General features: G+C 44.0%; 1 protein-coding gene across 2 annotated transcripts in view; it reads right to left on the bottom strand.

The window, feature by feature from the left end:
* samd10b (sterile alpha motif domain containing 10b) overlaps positions 1–20,000 on the bottom strand; it is a 190,268-nt gene that overhangs the window by 532 nt on the left and 169,736 nt on the right. For both annotated transcript variants that reach the window (XM_055932868.1, XM_055932867.1), the window contains exon 5: positions 1–1,642. This exon is cut by the window's left edge and continues 532 nt beyond it. In XM_055932868.1, coding sequence (XP_055788843.1) covers positions 1,620–1,642 — 23 coding nt within the window. In that variant the 3' untranslated portion in view covers positions 1–1,619. The remainder of the gene's footprint in view (positions 1,643–20,000) is intronic.

A 20,000-nucleotide genomic window follows, 5' to 3' on the forward strand; every position in this document is an offset into this window, starting at 1 on the left:
CAGAGTTACCTCTGCTGCAGAGGATAAGTTCATTAGAGTTAACTGCACCTCAGCTTACAGCCCAAATAACCACTTTGTCTTTGTGAGACGATTAGTAGGTGAACGGAGGATCTCTGCATGTGTGGTTCCCAACGTGAAGCATGGAGGAGGTGTGATGGTGTGGGGGCTTTGCTGGTGACATTGTCAGTGATTTATTTAGAATTCAAGGCACACTTAACCAGCATGGCTACCACAGCATTCTGCAGCGATAAGCATCCCATCTGGTTTGCGCTTAGTGGGACTATCATTTGTTTTTCAACAGAACAATGACCCAACACACCTCCAGGCTGTGTAAGGGCTATTTGACCAATAAGGAGAGTGATGGAGTGCTGCATCAGATGACCTGGCCTCCACAATCACCCGACCTCAACCCAATTGGGATGGTTTGGGATGAGTTGGACCGCAGAGTGACAGGAAAGCAGCCAACAGGTGCTCAGCATATGTGGGAACTCCTTCAAGACTGTTGGAAAAGCATTCGTCATGAAGCTGGTTGAAAGAATGACAAGAGTGTTTAAAGCTGTCATTAAGGCAAAGGGTGGCTACTTTGAAGAATCTAAATTAGAAAATATATTTAGATTTGTTTAACACTTTGTTGGTTTCTACACTATTTCATGTATTATTTCATAGTTTTGATGTCTTCACCAATATTCTACAATGTAAAAATAGTAAAAATAAAGAAAAACCCTTGAATGAGTAGGTGTGTCCCAACTTTTTACTGGTACTGTATGTGTTTGTCATAGACATGGTTCATTTACAGTACAAAGACATGATCTGGAGGGTGACATTCTGTACATTGTGAAGACAAGGCTTTATAAAAGAGATGAAAGGAAGAGAATGTGCTTTGGGGAGAGGGTGCTAATGAAGGCAAGGGTGTATATACTTTATACTGTATGAATAAGTTCTATCAAAACTATAAATAGATATTCCAAAATGAAAATCCTGAGGAAAAGATACATTGTGAACAGTTGGGTTGTGATGTGAGTATGATACAGAGACATTGACATTGAGTAGTTTGCTGCATTTCCTTTCCACCAACTTTGGAGTAATGCACCCACCATAATGAACTACAGTAATTGATCAGTAACAATACTCCTCTCTACACCCCAAAAACAAAACAATAAACCAAAAAGGGGGGAATCTGTTGTAGTTAAGATCTAATTTGTCTACATTGTCATTATCCTTTCAAACATCTTATGTTACAGTGTGTGCCCTTGTATTCAGCACTTCTCTCTCCCTCTCTCTCTCTCTCTCTCTCTCTCTCTCTCTCTCTCTCTCTCTCTCTCTCTCTCTCTCTCTCTCTCTCTCTCTCTCTCTCTCTCTCTCTCTCTCTCTCTCTCTCTCCCTCTCTCATCATTTAAACCAGTTTGGCCTCGTTGAATGGAAAACCTCCTTCAGTGTGTTTGGCATGTAGTCTAAAGGATCCTCTTCTCTCTTATTTTCTGTCCTCTCTCCCCTCCTTTCTTCCCTCCTCTCACAGCCCTATTCTGCAGTCACATATCTGGAGCGAGCAGGTCCTTCCATGGCTACTGGAAATAGCAGAGGAGAGTGAGGGCTGCCAAACGGACGGAGGGAGGGATGAGCTAAGAGATGTTTCCAAAGGAAGCTGCAGGGAGAGGGAGAGGAGAGACAGAGAGAGAGAGAGAAAGAGAGATGAATACAAGGAAAACAGTGGGGTTGGGAGTTGGATTGGCACCACTGTCTTTCACACCATAATGCTCAACACACACACACACACACACACACACACACACACACACAGACACAGACACAGACACAGACACAGACACAGACACAGACACAGACACAGACACAGACACACGCACACGCACACGCACACGCACACGCACACGCACACGCACACACACACACACACACACACACACACATACTGCGCCATCCAGATCACCTGCCTCTGTCTGCCCTCTCTTCAAACCCTGTCTTATCTGTCAACAACCCAGTTGCATTAGGAATTATTTCTGAAACATCAGTCTGTAGAGTGAAACCTCTGATTCACATTCTCTCTATGCCTTAAACCATTTTCATATGAAACTCATTGACGTCTATGACCCTTAGATGTGACCGATTAGTTTCTGTGATTACACTTTTGCACCGGCCTCAAATGACAACAAACTATATTTTTACATTGGAGGAATAAAAAACAAAAAGGAGACATTTGGCATTTGAGTTATCACTTTCTCTAACACACAGGCAAATCTAACATGATATTGGAGAGAATCAGACCCTGAAACAAAGAGAGAGGGAGAGAAGGAGTTAGCAGGTGGAGAAAGAAAGGCAGCTGGGATTGAGGGGGGGGGGGGTGTGAGATTTGTTCAGGTAAAGGGGGTCTATCTCTCAGATGTAAATCTTCTAAGAGGAGATGAGGACTAAGGGGTTCCTGAGCAAATTTGTGTTTGGGTAAAAATGTCATGTTCCTTTTTATTTCTGAGCCTGTCATGCTTTCTGCCTCAGTGAATTCACATTTCAGTTCAGTCGAGCGGGCAGACAGACAGACAAACAGACAGACAGCGCATGGAACTGTGAACAGAACTGTCTCCGCCAGGACACGGAACAACAGAAAATCAAAAGGAACGTTCCAACCTAGCGACAAGGTTACCCCAGCGACGTCCCATGGCAACTGAGGCGTTGCTGACAACATTTCAGGGAGGGGGGATGACGTCATTCAATTTTTTCTGCTAATTACCGCATTAAGGAGCAGATGGCTTGTTCCACACAAGCACCGCTCATACACGCACGTACACACACACACACACACACGCACGCACGCACGCACGCACGTACACACACACACACACGTACACACACACACACACACACACACACACACACACACACACACACACACACACACACACACACACACACACACACACACACACACACACACACACACACACACACACTTCACAGGAAATAAGACACGTTGACAGAAGGAAGGGACAGAGAGACTGTGGCCGTGTCCGAATACCCATATTAGCGTACTATATACATAAACTGCATACTATGTACTATTCGTTGCATTCTATTTAGCATGTATCGTTTAGTGAAAAGTATGCAGTGTGTCATGGCCGCAACGCAGTAGTAGTTCCTTAATGGCTGAGTAGGTGGGGTGTGGCCGAGTGCAGAAGGATTTTTCCAAATTCAACAGACATGCATCGCATTAACCAGCCTCAAACTCTGAGTGGAATAGGAATGGAGTTCTAGGCCTACTGAGGCTGGTTATTGGCAGACTATTACATTCGACCTATACCTATTTAAAAAGGACTGAAGACATAAACAGACAATACTGTATTTATTAGTGAAACCAAAGTGCTGTAACATGTATAAATTGAATCAAATAGCCTGGTATACCCACCAAAACGTTTCAAACTAAAGCGCTGATCATTGGGAACGAGATCAGGATGACTGCTAAGGCTTGATCCATAAAGTAAATAATGAAATAGGTAACTTAGCCTACAAAACTAAAACAAGCCATACGTTCAAATCAATAGACCTGATTAACATGACATCAATAACGCAGCCACATCCCGTGTCCCCGGTGCCGACACATTCACAAATAAAAATATGGTTTAAAAGCTCTGACGAAGGCCAAGAGAGCAAGAAACACTTTTCAATGAGAAAACAGTACTTCACTTTGGTAAAGAAAAAGAAGCTCCTTCTGTTTTCAAAGATGTAGCCTACGATGCAATACTCAATGCAAAGAGAACAAAAACGACTTAGTCTACATTTGAACACCACCGCAGAAGCTTCGCTATTTGGCATTGTCCCAATTATGTAACCCAGTTCTATTTCGCTTGAGGGACTATGCTAGTCAATCAATGGGATATAAAGATGAATTTCAGAGTAATACCATGGCACGGGTGTGATGCGCATGCCCCCCACCCCCTGTAAATACCGGAGCGCCTAGCATCACTTCCTGTTTTCTTCCCTCGGCAACCGGAAGTGAGCAAGAAGTGAATGTAGAAGACTCTTTAAGTGAGTTATTCACTGAGTGTTTGGAGTATACTCCATTTTGGGCAAAGCTTGCTCCTCCCAAGAGTGCTCTGCAGTGTTTTGTTGTCGGTTAATTTTTTTCTTACAGGTCGACACTGTGCTACGAAGTAGGGTGAACGGGTTGGGCCAACCTGTACACTGCGCATGGCTTTGTTGTCTTGTCTATTTCTGTCCACTGGTTAGCCTCCTGGCTAATTGCGTTACATGTTGCTTGTTCACTTCAGCTGGACGCTAGCCTCTTCTCTCTGGAGATTCAGGCTGTGTATCGTACCTACCCAGGCTAGGGGAGACTCTGTGTGTTATCTAGCTGGAGCTAAACGTGTTTCTTTCCAGAAGTAGAACGGGTGATTGCCAAGTCGCACCTCAATGTCCAGGCTTCGCATACTAGCTTGCAAAGTCCCATTACTGGCTCGAGCTGTAGCCGGTGGCAGAGTGAGATTCAGAGCATGCGCCTCTCACTAATTTCACAAGAGTTGGCCAGTCTGTTCTTAAAGACCCCTACTCACACAGTCAGTCACTGTGTCTGTTGAGTCTGGCTCCTCACATCCATACCTTTTGAGGATTGTCAGTGGAATTTCCCTAATATATTTTGATATCCATAGAATATATTATTACTTAATTCACATATTGCCCTGAGAACAGAGCGACTTTATACTTACACCTGGTATAGTATTAAAGGGGTGTTAACAGATAATCTGTTCTATAAGACATATCTGTATTTCTGCTTCTGTCTAAACAGAGAGAAGATTATCCACCAGGCCATACTACTGCGATAAATGCAGTGCTGGCTTGGCTTCGGCTGATGTCCATTCCACCTGTTTGATGTGCCTGGGTTTAGAGCATGCCATTTAGGCTGTGGAGTCCCCCTTCAACTGCATGTATTGTGCTATTCTTGGCCCACGTCTATGCGATTCACGATTAGCTATGATGAGGGAGACAAATGCTAGAGGCTCCGGGAGCGGTCTCAAGCGTAAACAACCCTGCTCAGCAGCGGGCCCGCCCACCAAGCAGGAGGACAGGGGACCTACTCTGGATGAGTTGGAGGCCCAGGCAGCCTCTCTGTCTTCCCAGCTCCACTCTCTCTCTGCCTGACAGGCTCCGTTGAAGACTTAAGATGCTGATCCTGATGCTATCGCCATCTTTCCTGGAAATGACCAAGACGAAGAGACCTCTGAGGCCGGTTCTGGGTGAGCGATCCATGTTCTCAGAGAGGGCTGAGAGTGAAGCACCCACGTCTGCAGTTCACACTGTATGCAGGAGCTCCCCACTAGGGTTTTGAAAGCTCTGGATATTAAACCAGACCTTAACAGCAGACCGGGCAGAGTGTACATACCTCAGTGCCCCAAGTTCTCCAAGGAACTGTGTCAGACTTGGGCTAAGGTGAACTCAAGGTTCCATGTTCCAAGCCAATGCAAGCCTTGGAACTTCATGGCTTCCCCCGAGGAGTTGGGACTGGATGAATACCCTGTCATGGACCCCGTTGTTGCGGCCATGGTCCTCATAGACAAGGAGATCATTGGTAAGTCTCCCTGCTATCCTCCGGGGCCTCACCAGGCTGCTGAAATCCAATTAAAGGACACCTTCCTGAACTTGGCCATGGTGGCTCGCCTTATGAATGCGACCACTCTGCTGCAGACATACCTGCATGGCCTGAAAGCTCACCTATCCATCAACGGTGACCATGAGCTGACGGATGAAATGACTCAGGTGTCCATACTCCTCTCCCTCTTAAATGCTGAGATGTCACGTGCGAATGGAAAACCCCTGTCTATGGTCATCTCGTAACACAGACAGCTTTGGCTCTCACACACAAAGATGTCGACCTCCGTGAAGAAACCCTTTAAGGAACTCCTCATTTCCCCAGGCCAAGTTGCAGAAGGACAGAAAGACCCTGCAGTTTTTCATAGGTCCCCTGCCCCGCATTACCCTACCCAGAGACCATTGCAGTCTAGACCTCAGCTCTCCTCTGCCTTGAAAGGGCACTTGGGCCCTCCCCCAAACCAGGAATGCCCTGATCAGCCACGTCAACAGGCCCCAGGTCAACAGTGGCACCACCACCAGCACAGGCAGCGGCACCACACGCACCATCCCTCTGTAGAAGGACGGGCCTCCTCAGTCGTCCTGATGGGTGTAACTCCGGCATTGGTTGCTTCTGCCTGTGGAGTCCCCCTCGGTGCTGGATACAGTATTACAGTGGTACAAACTCCACTTCCGATGCTAGCCACCACCTTTCAGAGAGGTTTGGTCAACTACAACTGCCAACCCTCTGAAAAGATAAGCTCTCCAGCTGGAGATTGCCTCCCTGCTGGAGAAGAATGCAATCAGACAACTCAAACCATCAGAAGAGCACAGTGGGTTCTATAGATTATATTTCCTAGCACCAAGAGGGATGGTGGCTTTCGCCTCATCCTGGACTTGAGGCTTCTTAACCGGTGCTTGAAAACACTCCTTTTCAAGATGCTATCTCTGTCCCGCATTTTACAGGCTATTAGCACGGGCCAGTGGTTCAGCAATGTCAACTTAAAAGATGCCTACTTCCATGTACCGATCCATCCTGCTTACAGGAAGTTCCTGTGCTTTGCTTTCAACGGCATGGCATACGAGTACCAAGTGCAACCTTTCTTCCTCTCCTTGGCACCAAGTACATTCACAGACGGCATGGATGCCGCTCTAGCCCCCCTAACATCACAGGGGATGACGGTACTGAATTACCTAGATGATTGGCTAATCTGTGCTTATTCACGAGAACAGGCAGAAGCAGACAAACCATCTCTCCTAAAGCACATCTCAGAGCTAGTCCTCAGGTTGAACATGCAAAAAAGCCACCTAATTCCCACTCAAACTGTGACGTTCATATGCATGCGGAGCCACTCGTCTGCAATGAGAGCTCACCTCAACCAAGAGCGAGCCCAGAAAATTGTAGATCTCAATCCTTTTGTCCAAGACCAGAAGGTGACTGTTCTTCAGTGTCAGAGACTGATGGGTCTCCTTTTCGCAGCCTCTCTTCTGACCCCATAGGGCCTCCTACACTTGAGACCCCTGCAGATGTAGTTCAATGCTCAAGGTTTCCATCCCAAGGAATACAGGTATATTCGCCTAACTGTGTCCAAGGAATGCACGTGATCACTGGCAAGATGGCGATCCCTGGATTTCCGTTCAGGTGGAATACGCCTGGGCATAGTCCATCAGATGGAACCGGCTCAAACAGACATCTCCTTGACAGGCTGGGGAGAACTATTGAGGGGGAGGGCCGTCAGCGGGACATGGAGCCCCATCTGGTCCAAACTCCACATCATCATGCTGGAGTTGAGAGCAGTCTGCTCAACTTTCTCCCACAACTGCAGGCCAACATGTGCTGGTACAGACAGATAACACCACGTTGGTAGCGTACATAAACCACCAAGGGGGTCTGGGTTCCATCCGCCTTCACCAGATGGAACATACCCTTCTGCTGTGGTCACAGCAGAATCTGGCCTCACTAAGAGCTGTGCACCTCCCAGGGATTCTGAACAATGCGGCAGACATGCTGATCAGGGAAGGCCTTCCGGAAGGGAAGTGGCTACTACATCCCTGAATAGTGAGTCGCATGTGGGGAATCTTTGGGGAAGCAGTGGTGGATCTGGTTCTCGATATCCAACCCCCCCGAACACTCGGCCTAGATGCCCTGGCCCTCGAGTGATTCCAACGACTCTGGACAGAATCAGAGAAGCAGGCCACCAAGTCTTTCTGATTGCCCGAGATGGCCGAGACACCACTGGTTGAGCACTCCTAGCGGGGACAGCATGGGAACTACCTCGGAGGCCGGACCTATTGTCACAGGCAGAGGTGATTCCCTCCTGCCTCTGTAGGCATGTTCAACGAACAGCAAAAATGGTCTTGTTTAGATCTTGAGCCCTCTGTTAACATCTTACAGAGTGCCAGGGCCCCCTCCACCACGTCAACCTATGACACAAGGTGGTGTGTGTTGTGGGGAGCAGGGGGTTGTTCCAGAAACTTGCGGCATAAGAACTGTGCTCCAGTTCTCATGGTCTTTGTTTGATGCTGGCAGGGCTGCATCCACACTTAACGTGTATGTAGCAGCAATTTCAGCATGTCATGATAAAGAGCAGGATGGGCCGCTTGGAAGCCACCCGCTTATGGCCAGATTTCTGAAGGGAGTCCGTCAATTATGCCCCTCAGGAGCCTCCACAGTTCCCAAATGGGTTTGGGATCTGGTTCTTGGAGTACTATCCAGACCGCCCTTCAATGCTATAGACTTGAAACATCTCTCTCTTAAGAGCATTTCTGGATGGCCATCGCCTCTACCAAGAGAGTTGGCGAGCGCCATGGTTTGTCTGTTAGTGATGAGTGTTATCGTCTAGGACTAATATTGCTTTCTTACCAAAGGTCCTGCCCCTTGGTCGCATGAACCCTTCCGTCCTAACAAAGTAACCTGTGGTTGGACTGAGCACCTATAGTGATGTGTTGCTCTAGGCTGTGTCTTACGAGAACTGACTTACTCTGTTATTGGCATCCCATTGAATGACTAGCATAGTCCCTCAAGAGAAATAGAATGAAGGTTACTCAAGTTACCACAGTTCTCTGAGCTAGGGACTATGCTAGTCCAGCTGTCAGTTGCCTTATAGCTTCGGGAAGAGTCTTGAGGAAGTGATGTTATGGCCCAGGTATTTATAGGGGGTGGCAGGCACTCGCATCATTGTACCATCTAAATCGCTGTGATAACAAAAAATGTAACAAAAAATATCGTTTTTTCAGCTTTTGACACTGGTGGACCAAAATGAAAGATATTTTTGGTTTTGGTCCACCAGCTTCAAACAGCTGTAAAAACTATATTTTTTGTTTTGTTATTGAAAATATATTTCACAGCAATTTAGATGGTACAGTGATTCCCTACACTATTCAGTGCTTGTTTTCTCACATAAACTGAAATTGAGTGAACATTGTGGAACTTTAGCAACCAGGAAATTAGCGATTTCCACTAGATAACACAGCCACAGTCAGAACAGCTTTCCCAGGTTGACAACAGATGCCCCTCCAGTGGAAGAAATCAATAGGCAAATATCACTGCCAATCACAACACTGGCGGGTAAGTAATACTGTGAAACACTATCATTCCACTATTAGTGGTAGACATATTATGGAAATATTCTGAAATTACAATGCAATAATTCCCCAAAATCCTATGTGTAGCACCTTTAATATGATTTGTGTTTACTCAAATATGAAAATACTACATGTCATGTCTCAAAATCGATATCTATTTTACCTCTATGTACTTCTACATTGTTTTGTGTCCTCTGGATTTGATAAGAAAGATGTTGAGTTCAATGGTAAACCTGCCAGGTTGCCTTAATTCTCGCACAGTATCCAGCCTAGCTGACGTGATGCTATTTTCCAGATTTTTGACCACTTTCTTTCTCGGCCTAATTTTGAACATCCTACAAGGGTAAGAACTGATGATAGCGACATGAGGTTTCGACCACTTGTTTTCTTGGAGGATTATCTACACAAGTAGCCTATTATTTAACCCATTCATCAAATAAGCGTTTTTGATCAGACCGCCTAATCCATCTCCTGTTTCCACTCACGCAAACGAGCGCACACACACAGGCACGCACACACAGACAGCGGGAGCTAAGAGATGTGCAAAAAATGTATAAATTCCTAAAGACATGCATATTTTAGTTGTATTCTTCTTTTAGGAGAGGAATGGGTTATACATGCATCCAATAATAATATTCAGGCCTGAACAAAGAACAGGCTGCTCTGATGCCTGACAATAGAGGTGTGGACCGCAACAAACGCACTGGCGATTAAGTCAGCCAATGAGAGAAAGTGAAAGAGCACGTACACGCACACATGCACATAGAGACACCGACACAAGCGCAAACACCCACGCACGAGCACACGCAACACGTACGCACAAACAGCACTCCCTCACGCACACGCTCAAACACAATATTCTTTACCAGTAGTTTCGTCATGATCTTGCTCTGTAATTGCGCAAGGAGCATTTTTTTCTCTAATAATTCGCAACGTAAGTAATAGGGTTCTGTGCTCAGGGTAGTGTTGTCATGATCATGCTGATGCCGTAGGAGGCTGGAGTAGGGAGCAGGGAGCAGGGAGGGACTTTCAATCAAACCCGCAATGTTGTTTTGTTTACTAACTACTGCCCATGCAAGTTCTGGAGGGAAGATGTTGAAAGAGGGAGAGAAAAAAAAGAAAAGTCAAAGAGATAGAGAAGCAGAAGTGTGGTATATGGTTAAAAAACACTGGAGGGCAAAATGTAAAAAGAAGAAAGTACTGTAGTTGCACAGCAGAGCCATGTCTCAGTAGTGTAAAAGAGTTCAGCCCCGAACCCCGAGCTAGATCCATTCCTTTCAGGCAAATCGTTGTACTTAAAAAAACTTCTGGGTTACAGAGCGATCAATACTTAATATCATTTTCATTTCTGTCAGATGAATCTGAAATGATGGTGTATGATAAAAGTCACCACTTTAAGTTTCAGGCTGCTATCCTACATTTAAAAATAATTATAGGACAGCATATACAGAAGTAGGATCTTAATTTGATCTTCCTGTTGCAAGACAGCTTTCCTGCAATGGAGGAAATTTAAAACATGTAGTGTATTTGAGGTTTAAAAAGGCTTCTGAAGTTTGTAATTTCCACTTTGAAATTTCAGACTTGATTTCCCCTTTACGGAAATTGTATCAATACTTACAAAAATGTCCATTAATTATTGTCCACAATAATGAATTATAATCCACAATAATTCACATTTCCTGTTGCTGCAGGGTTATTTTCCTGGTGTAGCAAACTGGCTCAAATTAAGATCTTACATCTGTAGAGAGAATCACTCAGGATTGGGTGAGCTTGAGGATGTGTGTGTGTGTGTGTTCTTTTGGTTTTTCTATCCTTGTGGGGACCAGACGTCCTCACAAGGATAGTAAAAGAAGAACATTTGTTTGGTCCCCACAAGGAGAGTAAAACAAACGTGTGTGTGTGTGTGTGTGTGTGCACGTACATGCATGTGTGTGTGCCTGTCTGGGGATCACCAACCTTGAAAAAACACAGGCTGACAGATAGGTGACAGGACTGGGAATCTGAACTCCTTTGTTAAGCCTTCCACTGTAAAGGCGTCTGCATGCTACCCATCCGAAACAGTACGGAACAATTAATACATATATGACTACATTTCGTGATGTTGTTGTTCATTTTGGCATGGTTCTTTTCGGCTTTTCGTGCACCCGTGGAAGTACCTGCACCTCTACTATTCTAGCTATCTATTATATAAAGACTAGCATTTAAAGGCCAATTCATGGAGGGAGATTGCAGGGTCTGACCCAATCACTTGTTAGAAAAAGTGGGGTAAAGAAAAGAACCAAGGGTGGCAGTGGAGATGCTGGTGAAAAGGTTACTCTAAAAATGTCCCTGGCTTGTTCGGCACCTGAAGCATAGGAAGATGGAAAGCAACATGCTGTCTTCACCAGAGTATGTTTTACTGTAGTAGACGAAAACAGTAGCCATGTTTGCTAACAATAGCTAGTCAGCTAGCGCTAGCTACTTGGCTGGCTAGCTAGCCCTAGCAGCATACTCGTGCAGAGGAAGCAAGCGAAATCAACTACACTAAAGATCTTTAGATCTTTTTGATCAAATAATTTTTTCAGAGATAGTAAATCATAAGCTTCCCACATTGGTAACACCGAAGTCAAAGTTCGGTAGCAAGGTCCAGCTAGTTAAAATGTTGCAAATGTTTGAGCGGTGTTGTTTGCCTTCTACTTTTTTGCAAGGTACAAACACCAGTGAATGGGGACAGCACCAGGTTTTGCCCAGCACTGCCTGTTCACCGGCCCCCAGCACTACCTCAGCCTCCAGTATTGACTCGTTGTCAGCCCCCAGCCCATCTGCCGCACTGAGCTGCAGTGCAGTTTGGGAAACAATCTCTATGCCTGACCTTGGAAGTTCTATCCTGGGCCCTCCTCCAAGACCTACTCCACTGGCCTGCTCCTCACCAATGCCACAAGTAGTAGGGCTGTGAGAAGAAGGGAGAAAAGTGCTAAAGACTCAGTCCTTGACACATCCCTTGCAAAGGCATTCCAAATCAAGATCTGGAGAACGTTATGTACCGAGCCACCAGCTTGTCCCAGAGGCAAATCATTTCAGACTCTCCTCCTTTACTCTGATACCCTCTCCCATATTCTGTTGTCCTCTTTCCTCCTCTCCTCACCATGCACACTGCTCTCCACAGACACTCCTCTAATTTCCACCCCTCTTTTCATCCTCTACAGGGCCCTGGCACCTAAAGAAGATTTCATGGATGAACTATCGGCAAAACTCTGGGGGGAATTTCATCACCAGCTGCATGAGTTTGTGCATGACTTCAAGAAGAGGATAGGGACCGAACGACTGGGACCACAGACATCTCAGGAGTCAGACACTAGACACTTTCATTTTATTCCATAGGCACTTTTGTTGTTTATATGTCTGTTTTTCGCAGACACATTTGTACTATTGTGCAAATAATTGCATTTATTGTCTGACACTAATTATATTTAATTGACACGTGTTGTTTACATGTTGTAAGGTTCTGCTTTTCTTTTCTTAGTCATCCTTGTGTTCTTTTTCTTTGTGTTCTTGAACGTAGCCCTGTTTCTTTGTGTTCTGGAACGTAGCCCTGTTTCTTTGTGTTCTGGAACGTAGCCCTGTTTCTTTGTGTTCTGGAACGTAGCCCTATTCCTTTGTGTTCTGGAACGTAGCCCTGTTTCTTTGTGTTCTGGAATGTAGCCCTGTTTCTTTGTGTTCTGGAACGTAGCCCTGTTTCTTTGTGTTCTGGAACGTAGCCCTATTCCTTTGTGTTCTGGAACGTAGCCCTGTTTCTTTGTGTTCTGGAATGTAGCCCTGTTTCTTTGTGTTCTGGAATATAGCCCTGTTTCTTTGTGTTCTGGAACGTTGCCCTGTTTCTTTGTGTTCTGGAACGTTGCCCTGTTTCTTTGTGTTCTGGAACGTAGCCCTGTTTCTTTGTGTTCTGGAATGTAGCCCTGTTTCTTTGTGTTCTGGAACGTTGCCCTGTTTCTTTGTGTTCTGGAACGTAGCCCTGTTTCTTTGTGTTCTGGAACGTTGCCCTGTTTCTTTGTGTTCTGGAATGTAGCCCTGTTTCTTTGTGTTCTTGAACGTTGCCCTGTTTCTTTGTGTTCTGGAACGTAGCCCTGTCTTTCATTTTTGTTCATTGATTTCACCTGTGTTCCTTTCTCACCGGGTCTCATCAGCTCCCTACTTAGTTCAGTTCTTTCTGTTTGTATTGTTGTGAGGTATTGTTTGTTTTTGACTGCCTACCTGTGTTTGACCATTGGCTGCCTGTGACCACGATTCCTGCCTTCTGCAAGGCTTAATAAACATATGCTGCGCTCTGCGTGTGAATCTACACCTTTTTCTCCCTGAATATTCATTACACACGTCTGTTCTTAGCAGACACTTTTGTATTGTATTGTGGTTTACTTTCATAGGCAAGAATAAAGGTGTGCTGAATGAGCTCTGTTGCCAGTTCTTCGCCTCAAAACAAGGTGTTTCAAAGCATTCTATTTGAACATCAAGTGCTGACAGTTGAGTTGAGCTACTTTTGTGGTGTAGTTCAATCTAATCTAAATGAATGCACACTGAGACAACAGAATCAAGTTTCATTTTATTAACAAGATTAATCTACCGCTTCTCTCTCCCGGATCCGGGATCCTCCTCATCAAAAAAGCTGACTAGCATAGCCTAGCCTAACGCGACAGGGATATCATATAATATAATTTTCATGAAATCACAAGTCCAATACAACAAATGAAAGATAAACATCTTGTGAATCCAGCCATCATTTCCGATTTTTAAAATGTTCTACAGCGAAAACACAATATGTATTTCTATTAGCTAACCACAATAGCAAAAGACTCAACCGCATATTTTCACCATTTTTCTACCGCATAGGTAGCTATCACAAAAACGACCAAATAGAGATATAATTAGTCACTAACCAAGAAACAACTTCATCAGATGACAGTCTTATAACATGTTATACAATAAATGTATGTTTTGTTCGAAAATTTGCATATTTGAGGTATAAATCATAGTTTTACATTGCAGCTACCATCAAAAATATCACCAAAGCAGCCAGAATAATTACAGAGAGCAACGTGAAATACCTAAATACTCATCATAAAACTTTTATGAAAAATACATGGTGTACAGCAAATGAAAGATAAACATCTTGTGAATCCAGCCAATATTTCCGATTTTGTAAGTGTTTTACAGCGAAAACACAATATAGCATTATATTAGCTTACCACAATAGCCAAACACACAAATGCATTTATTAGCAGCAAAAGGTAGCGATCGCAAAAACCAGCAAAATATATAAAATTAATCACTAACCTTGACCAACTTCATCAGATGACAGTCTTATAACATCAGGTTATACAATACGCTTATGTTTTGTTCGAAAATGTGCATATTTAGAGCTGTAAACCGTGGCTATACATTGTGAATATGTAGCATCGATTCACCAGAATGTCCGGAGCTAGTTTGGACACTCACCTAATCTGACCAAAGAACTCATCATAAACTTTCCTAAAAAATACATGTTGGACAGCAAATGAAAGATACACTGGTTCTTAATGCAACCGCCGTGTTAGATTTTTAAAAATAACTTTCCCATAACAAACAGCTTGCGTTATTGCAAGACAGCGCCCGCCAAAACGGCAGAGAATAGGAATAACATTTTCCACAGAAATATGAAATAACATCATAAATTGTTCTTACTTTTGTTGAGCTTCCATCAGAATCTTGTACAAGGAGTCCTAGGTCGAGGATAAATCGTTGTTTGGTTTTAGAATCTTCTCCTGTCGAATTCGCTCCACAAGGTTAGCCAATGTTGATGACGTTCCCAATTTCTCTCGACGCGGAGAACGGAAAACTCCAAAAGTCCCATTAAACGTTGAATAAACTGATGAAACTCGGTTGAAAAAACCTACTTTATGATGTTTTTCTAATATGTATCAAATAAAAACAAAGCCGGAGATATTAGCCGTGTATACCGAACGCTTATCATAAGACAATATGGAGGTGGTTCCGGCGCCTAGGTAGAGAAAGGAAATTCTGGACACATCATTCCAAGAGCTCTTGTTCGACCTCAGATCAAGCTAGACACCCCATTCCACCTTCCACTGCCTGTTGACATCTAGTGGAAGGCGTATGAAGTGCATGCATAATAATATGCATATTGTACGATCTAGAATAGAGTACGAGGCAGTTTAATTTGGGCACGATTTTTTCCAAAGTGGAAACAGCGCCCCCATATTGACAAGAAGTTAAAACTCTACATTTTAGTACAAAGTACTTTGGTTCACAATGCACACATAAAGAACTGTATGCGTCCATCAATGGGTTTCTGTGTGAGCAGTCCAAACAAAGGCCTATTCTGCATGATTGGCTGGCCTTGGGTTGAGTTGTTCTCTCCTAACCATGTCTTCCTGCCATGGCACACATCAAGGGGGGAGAGGAAGAAGTCCCTGAACTTCAAATCAAAATAAAAAATGTATTGGTTACATACACGTGTTTAGCAGATGTTATTGCAGGTGTAGCGAAATGCTTGTGTTTCTAGTTCCAACAGTGCAGTAATATCTAACAATTTCACAACAATACACTCAATACACACAACTAAGTAAAGGAATGGAATTAAGAATATATACATATTTGGACAAGCAATGTCAGTGCGGCATAGACTAAGATACAGTGCAATAGAATAGAATACATTATATACATATGAGATGAGTAATGCAAAATATGTAAACATTATTAAAGTGATTAGTGTTCCATTATTAAAGTCTATGTATATAGGGTAGCAGCCTTTAATGTGCTAGTGAATGCTATTTAACAGTCTGATGGCCTTGAGATAGAAGCTGTTTTTCAGTCTCTCTGTCCCAGCTTTGATGCACCTGTTCTGACCTCGCCTTCTGGATGATAGCGGGGTGAACAGGCAGTGGCTCGGGTTGTTGTTGTCCTTGAAGATCTTTTTGGCCTTCCTGTGACATTGGGTGCTGTAGGTGTCCTGGACGGGAAAGTAGTTTGCCCCTGATGATGCGTTGGGCAGACCGCACCACCCTCTGGAGAGCCCTGCAGCTGCGGGCGGTGCAGTTGCCATACCAGGTGGTGATACAGCCCAACAGGATGCTCTCAATTGTGCATCTGTAAAAATGTGTGAGGGTTTTAGGTGCCAAGCCAAATTTCTTCAGCCTCCTGAGATTGAAGAGGTGCTGTTGCGCCTTCTTCACCACACTGTCTGTGTGGGTGGACCATTTCAGTTTGTCAGTGATGTGGACGGCGAGGAACTTGAAGCTTTCCATCTTCTCTACTGTGGTCCCGTCGATGTGGATAGAGGGGTGCTCCCTCTGCTGTTTTCTGAAGTCCACAATCAGCTCCTTTGTTTTGTTGACGTTGAGGGAGAGGTTAATGCCTAGGGGCTAGAAGCACGTCTGCCATTTCTATCGGCGCCATGTTTCTTGTTTCACTTGCAAGCCGTGTCGCCCTGGCACAAGAGAGTCTCCCTGGCCCTTGGAGATTGTTGTACTCTGCCACAACTATGATTGTGATATGTGGTTATCTCACCTAGCTATATTCAAATGGAAGATACTGTACTGTAAGTCACTCTAACATAGTATAAAAACATCTGCTAAATGACTCAAATGTAAATGTAAATGGGCCGACCAAGAATAGTCATTCTTGCTGCCATGATGCCGAATGCATTCTCTAGGACTCTCCGACAATGAGAGTAGTGGTAGTCTTAACCGCCCCCCTCTTTTCACTTCCTCCTTTCCTCATTCCAACACTCACTACCTCCACCCCCTACCCCTTAATCACCCCTCTCTCACCTCCCTCACATCAGCCCAGTCTTCACCTCACTTCCTCTCCTCTCTACATCCTTCCACCCCCCCCCCCCCCCCCCGCCCACCTGTCCCCTTGGTTCTCAGGTGTTTTATAGGGACACTCAATTAGCTGTCTCTGATAGGACACAGTCAAGGCTTGTTGAACTGGGAAATTAAATTTGGTACTCTATTAACAGAAATGCCCGACACAGCATTTTAATTCTCCCTCTCCCTCTCTCTCTCTCTCTCTCTCTCTCTCTCTCTCTCTCTCTCTCTCTCTCTCTCTCTCTCTCTCTCTCTCTCTCTCTCTCTCTCTCTCTCTCTCTCTCTCTCTCTATCTGTCCCTCTCTCTCCCTTTCTATCTCTAGCTGTCCCTCTCTCTCCCTGTCTATCTCTCTCTGTCTGTCCCTCTCTGTCCCTGTCTATATCTCTCTATATCTGTCCCTCTCTGTCCATGTCTATCCCTCTCTCTATCTGTCCCTCTCTGTCCCTGTCTATCTCTCTCTCTATCTGTCCCTCTCTGTCCCTGTCTATCTCTCTCTCTATCTGTCCCTCTCTGTCCCTGTCTATTTGGTATTTGATATTTTATTAGGATCCCCATTAGCTGTTGCAAAAGCAGCAGCTACTCTTCCTGGGGTCCATACAAAATATGAAACATAATACAGAATGACATAATACAGAACATCAATAGACAAGAACAGCACAAAAACAGAACTACATAATTTATAAAAGGCACACGTAGCCTACATAAAACCAGGTTTACTGTTTATTTTAGCAATATGAGATGGAAGGAAGTTCCATGCAATTAGGGCTCTATATAATACTGTACGCTTTCTTGAATTTGTTCTGGATTTGGGGACTGTGAAAAGACCACTGGTGGCATGTCTGGTAGGGTAAGTGTGTGTGTCAGAGCTGTGTGTAAGTTGACTATACAAACAATTTGGGATTTTCAACAAATTAATGTTTCTTATAAAAAGAAGAAGTGATGCAGTCAGTCTCTCCTCAACTCTTAGCCAAGAGAGACTGGCATGCATAGTATTTATATATCAGCCCTCTGATTACAATGAAGAACAAGACGTGCCGCTCTGTTTTGGGCCAGCTGCAGCTTAACTAGGTCTTTCCTTGCAGCACTGGACCACACGACTGGACAATAATCAAGATTAGACAAAACTAGAGCCTGCAGAACTTGCTTTTTGGAGTGTGGTGTCAAAAAAGCAGAGCATCTCTTTATTACGGCCAGACCTCTCCCCATCTTTACAACCTTTGAATCTATATCTTTTGACCATGACAGTTTACAATCTAAAGTAACACCAAGTAATGTAGTCTCCTCAACTTGTTCAACAGCCACACCATTCATTACCAGATTCAGCTGAGGTCGTGAACTTAAGGAATGATTTGTACCAAATACAATGCTCTTAGTTTTAGAGATGTTCAGGACCAGTTTATTACTAGCCACCCATTCCAAAACAGACTGCAACTCTTTGTTAAGGGTTTCAGTTACTTCATTAGAGGTGGTTGCTGATGCATATATGGTTGAATCATCAGCATACATGGACACACATGCATTGTTTAATGCCAGTGGCAGGTCATTGGTAAAAATAGAAAAGAGTAGAGGGCCTAGAGAGCTGCCCTGCGGTACACCACACTTGACATGTTTGACATTAGGGAAGCTCCCATTAAAGAAAACTCTTTGAGATCTATTAGATAAATAGCTCTGAATCCACAATATGGCAGAGGTTGAAAAGCCATTACACAAAAGTTTTTTCAACAACAGGTTATGGTCAATAATATCAAAGGCTGCACTAAAATCTAACAGTATAGCTCCCACAATCTTCTTATTATCAATATCTTTCAACCAATCATCAGTAATTTGTGTCAGTGCAGTACATGTTGAGTTCCCTTCTCTATAAGCATGCTGAAAGTCTGTTGTTGATTTGTTTACAGGGAAATAGCATTGTATTTGGTCAAACACAAGTTTTTTCAACAGTTTGCTAAGAGCTGGCAGCAAGTTTATAGGTCTGCTGTTAGAACCACTCTTGGTTAGCGGAATGACTTTGGCTTCCCGCCTGAGGACAAAGACTTTCCTCTAGGCTCAGATTAAAAATATGACAGAAAGGAGTGGCTATAGAGTCAGCTACCATCCTAGTAGCTTTCCATCTAAGTTGTCAATGCCAGGAGGTCTGTCATCGATAACAATCATTTCCCCACCTCTCCAACACTAACTTTACAAAATTCAAACTTACAATGGTTTTCTTTCATTATTCGTTTTTTTCATGCATTAATACAATTGCTCACTGTTCGTTGTTGGCATTTCCTGGCTAAGCTTGCCCTTTTTGCCAATGAAATAATCATTAAAATAATTGGCCTTAAATTAAATGGTTTTGTGATGAATAAGCCATTTGATTCAATGAAAGATGGAGTTGAATTTGTCTTTCTGCCCATAATTTCATTTAAATACTCAAACATTTTTTTCCATAATCCTTTATATCATTGATCTTGGCTTCATAATACAGTTTCTTCTTCTTTTTGTTGAAGTTAATTACATAATTTCTCCAATTTGCAGTAAGTCAGCCAGTCAGATGTGCAGTCAGACTTATTAGCCACTTCTTTAGCCCCATCTCTTTCAACCATACAGTTTTTAAATTCCTCATCAATCCATGGCGCCTCAGTACCCACAAAATATTACCTGCAAAACACCAGTTTCAACGTCAACAGTGAAGAGGCGACTCCGGGATGCTAGCCTTCTAGGCAGAGATGCAAAGAAAAATACATATCTCAGACTGGCCAATAAAAATATAGGATTAAGTTGGGAAAAAGAACACAGACGCTGGACAGAGGAACTCTGCCTTGAAGGCCAGCATCCCGGAGTCGCCTCTTCACTGTTGACGTTGAGACTGGACAGAGGAACTCTGCCTAGAAGGCCAGCATCCCGGAGTCGCCTCTTCACTGTTGACGTTGAGACTGGACAGAGGCACTCTGTTTAGAAGGCCCACATCCCGGAGTCGCCTCTTCACTGTTGACGTTGAGACTGGACAGAGGAACTCTGCCTTG

Source organism: Salvelinus fontinalis, chromosome 8 (assembly GCF_029448725.1).
Source record: "Salvelinus fontinalis isolate EN_2023a chromosome 8, ASM2944872v1, whole genome shotgun sequence".
Taxonomy (NCBI): Eukaryota; Metazoa; Chordata; class Actinopteri; order Salmoniformes; family Salmonidae; genus Salvelinus; species Salvelinus fontinalis.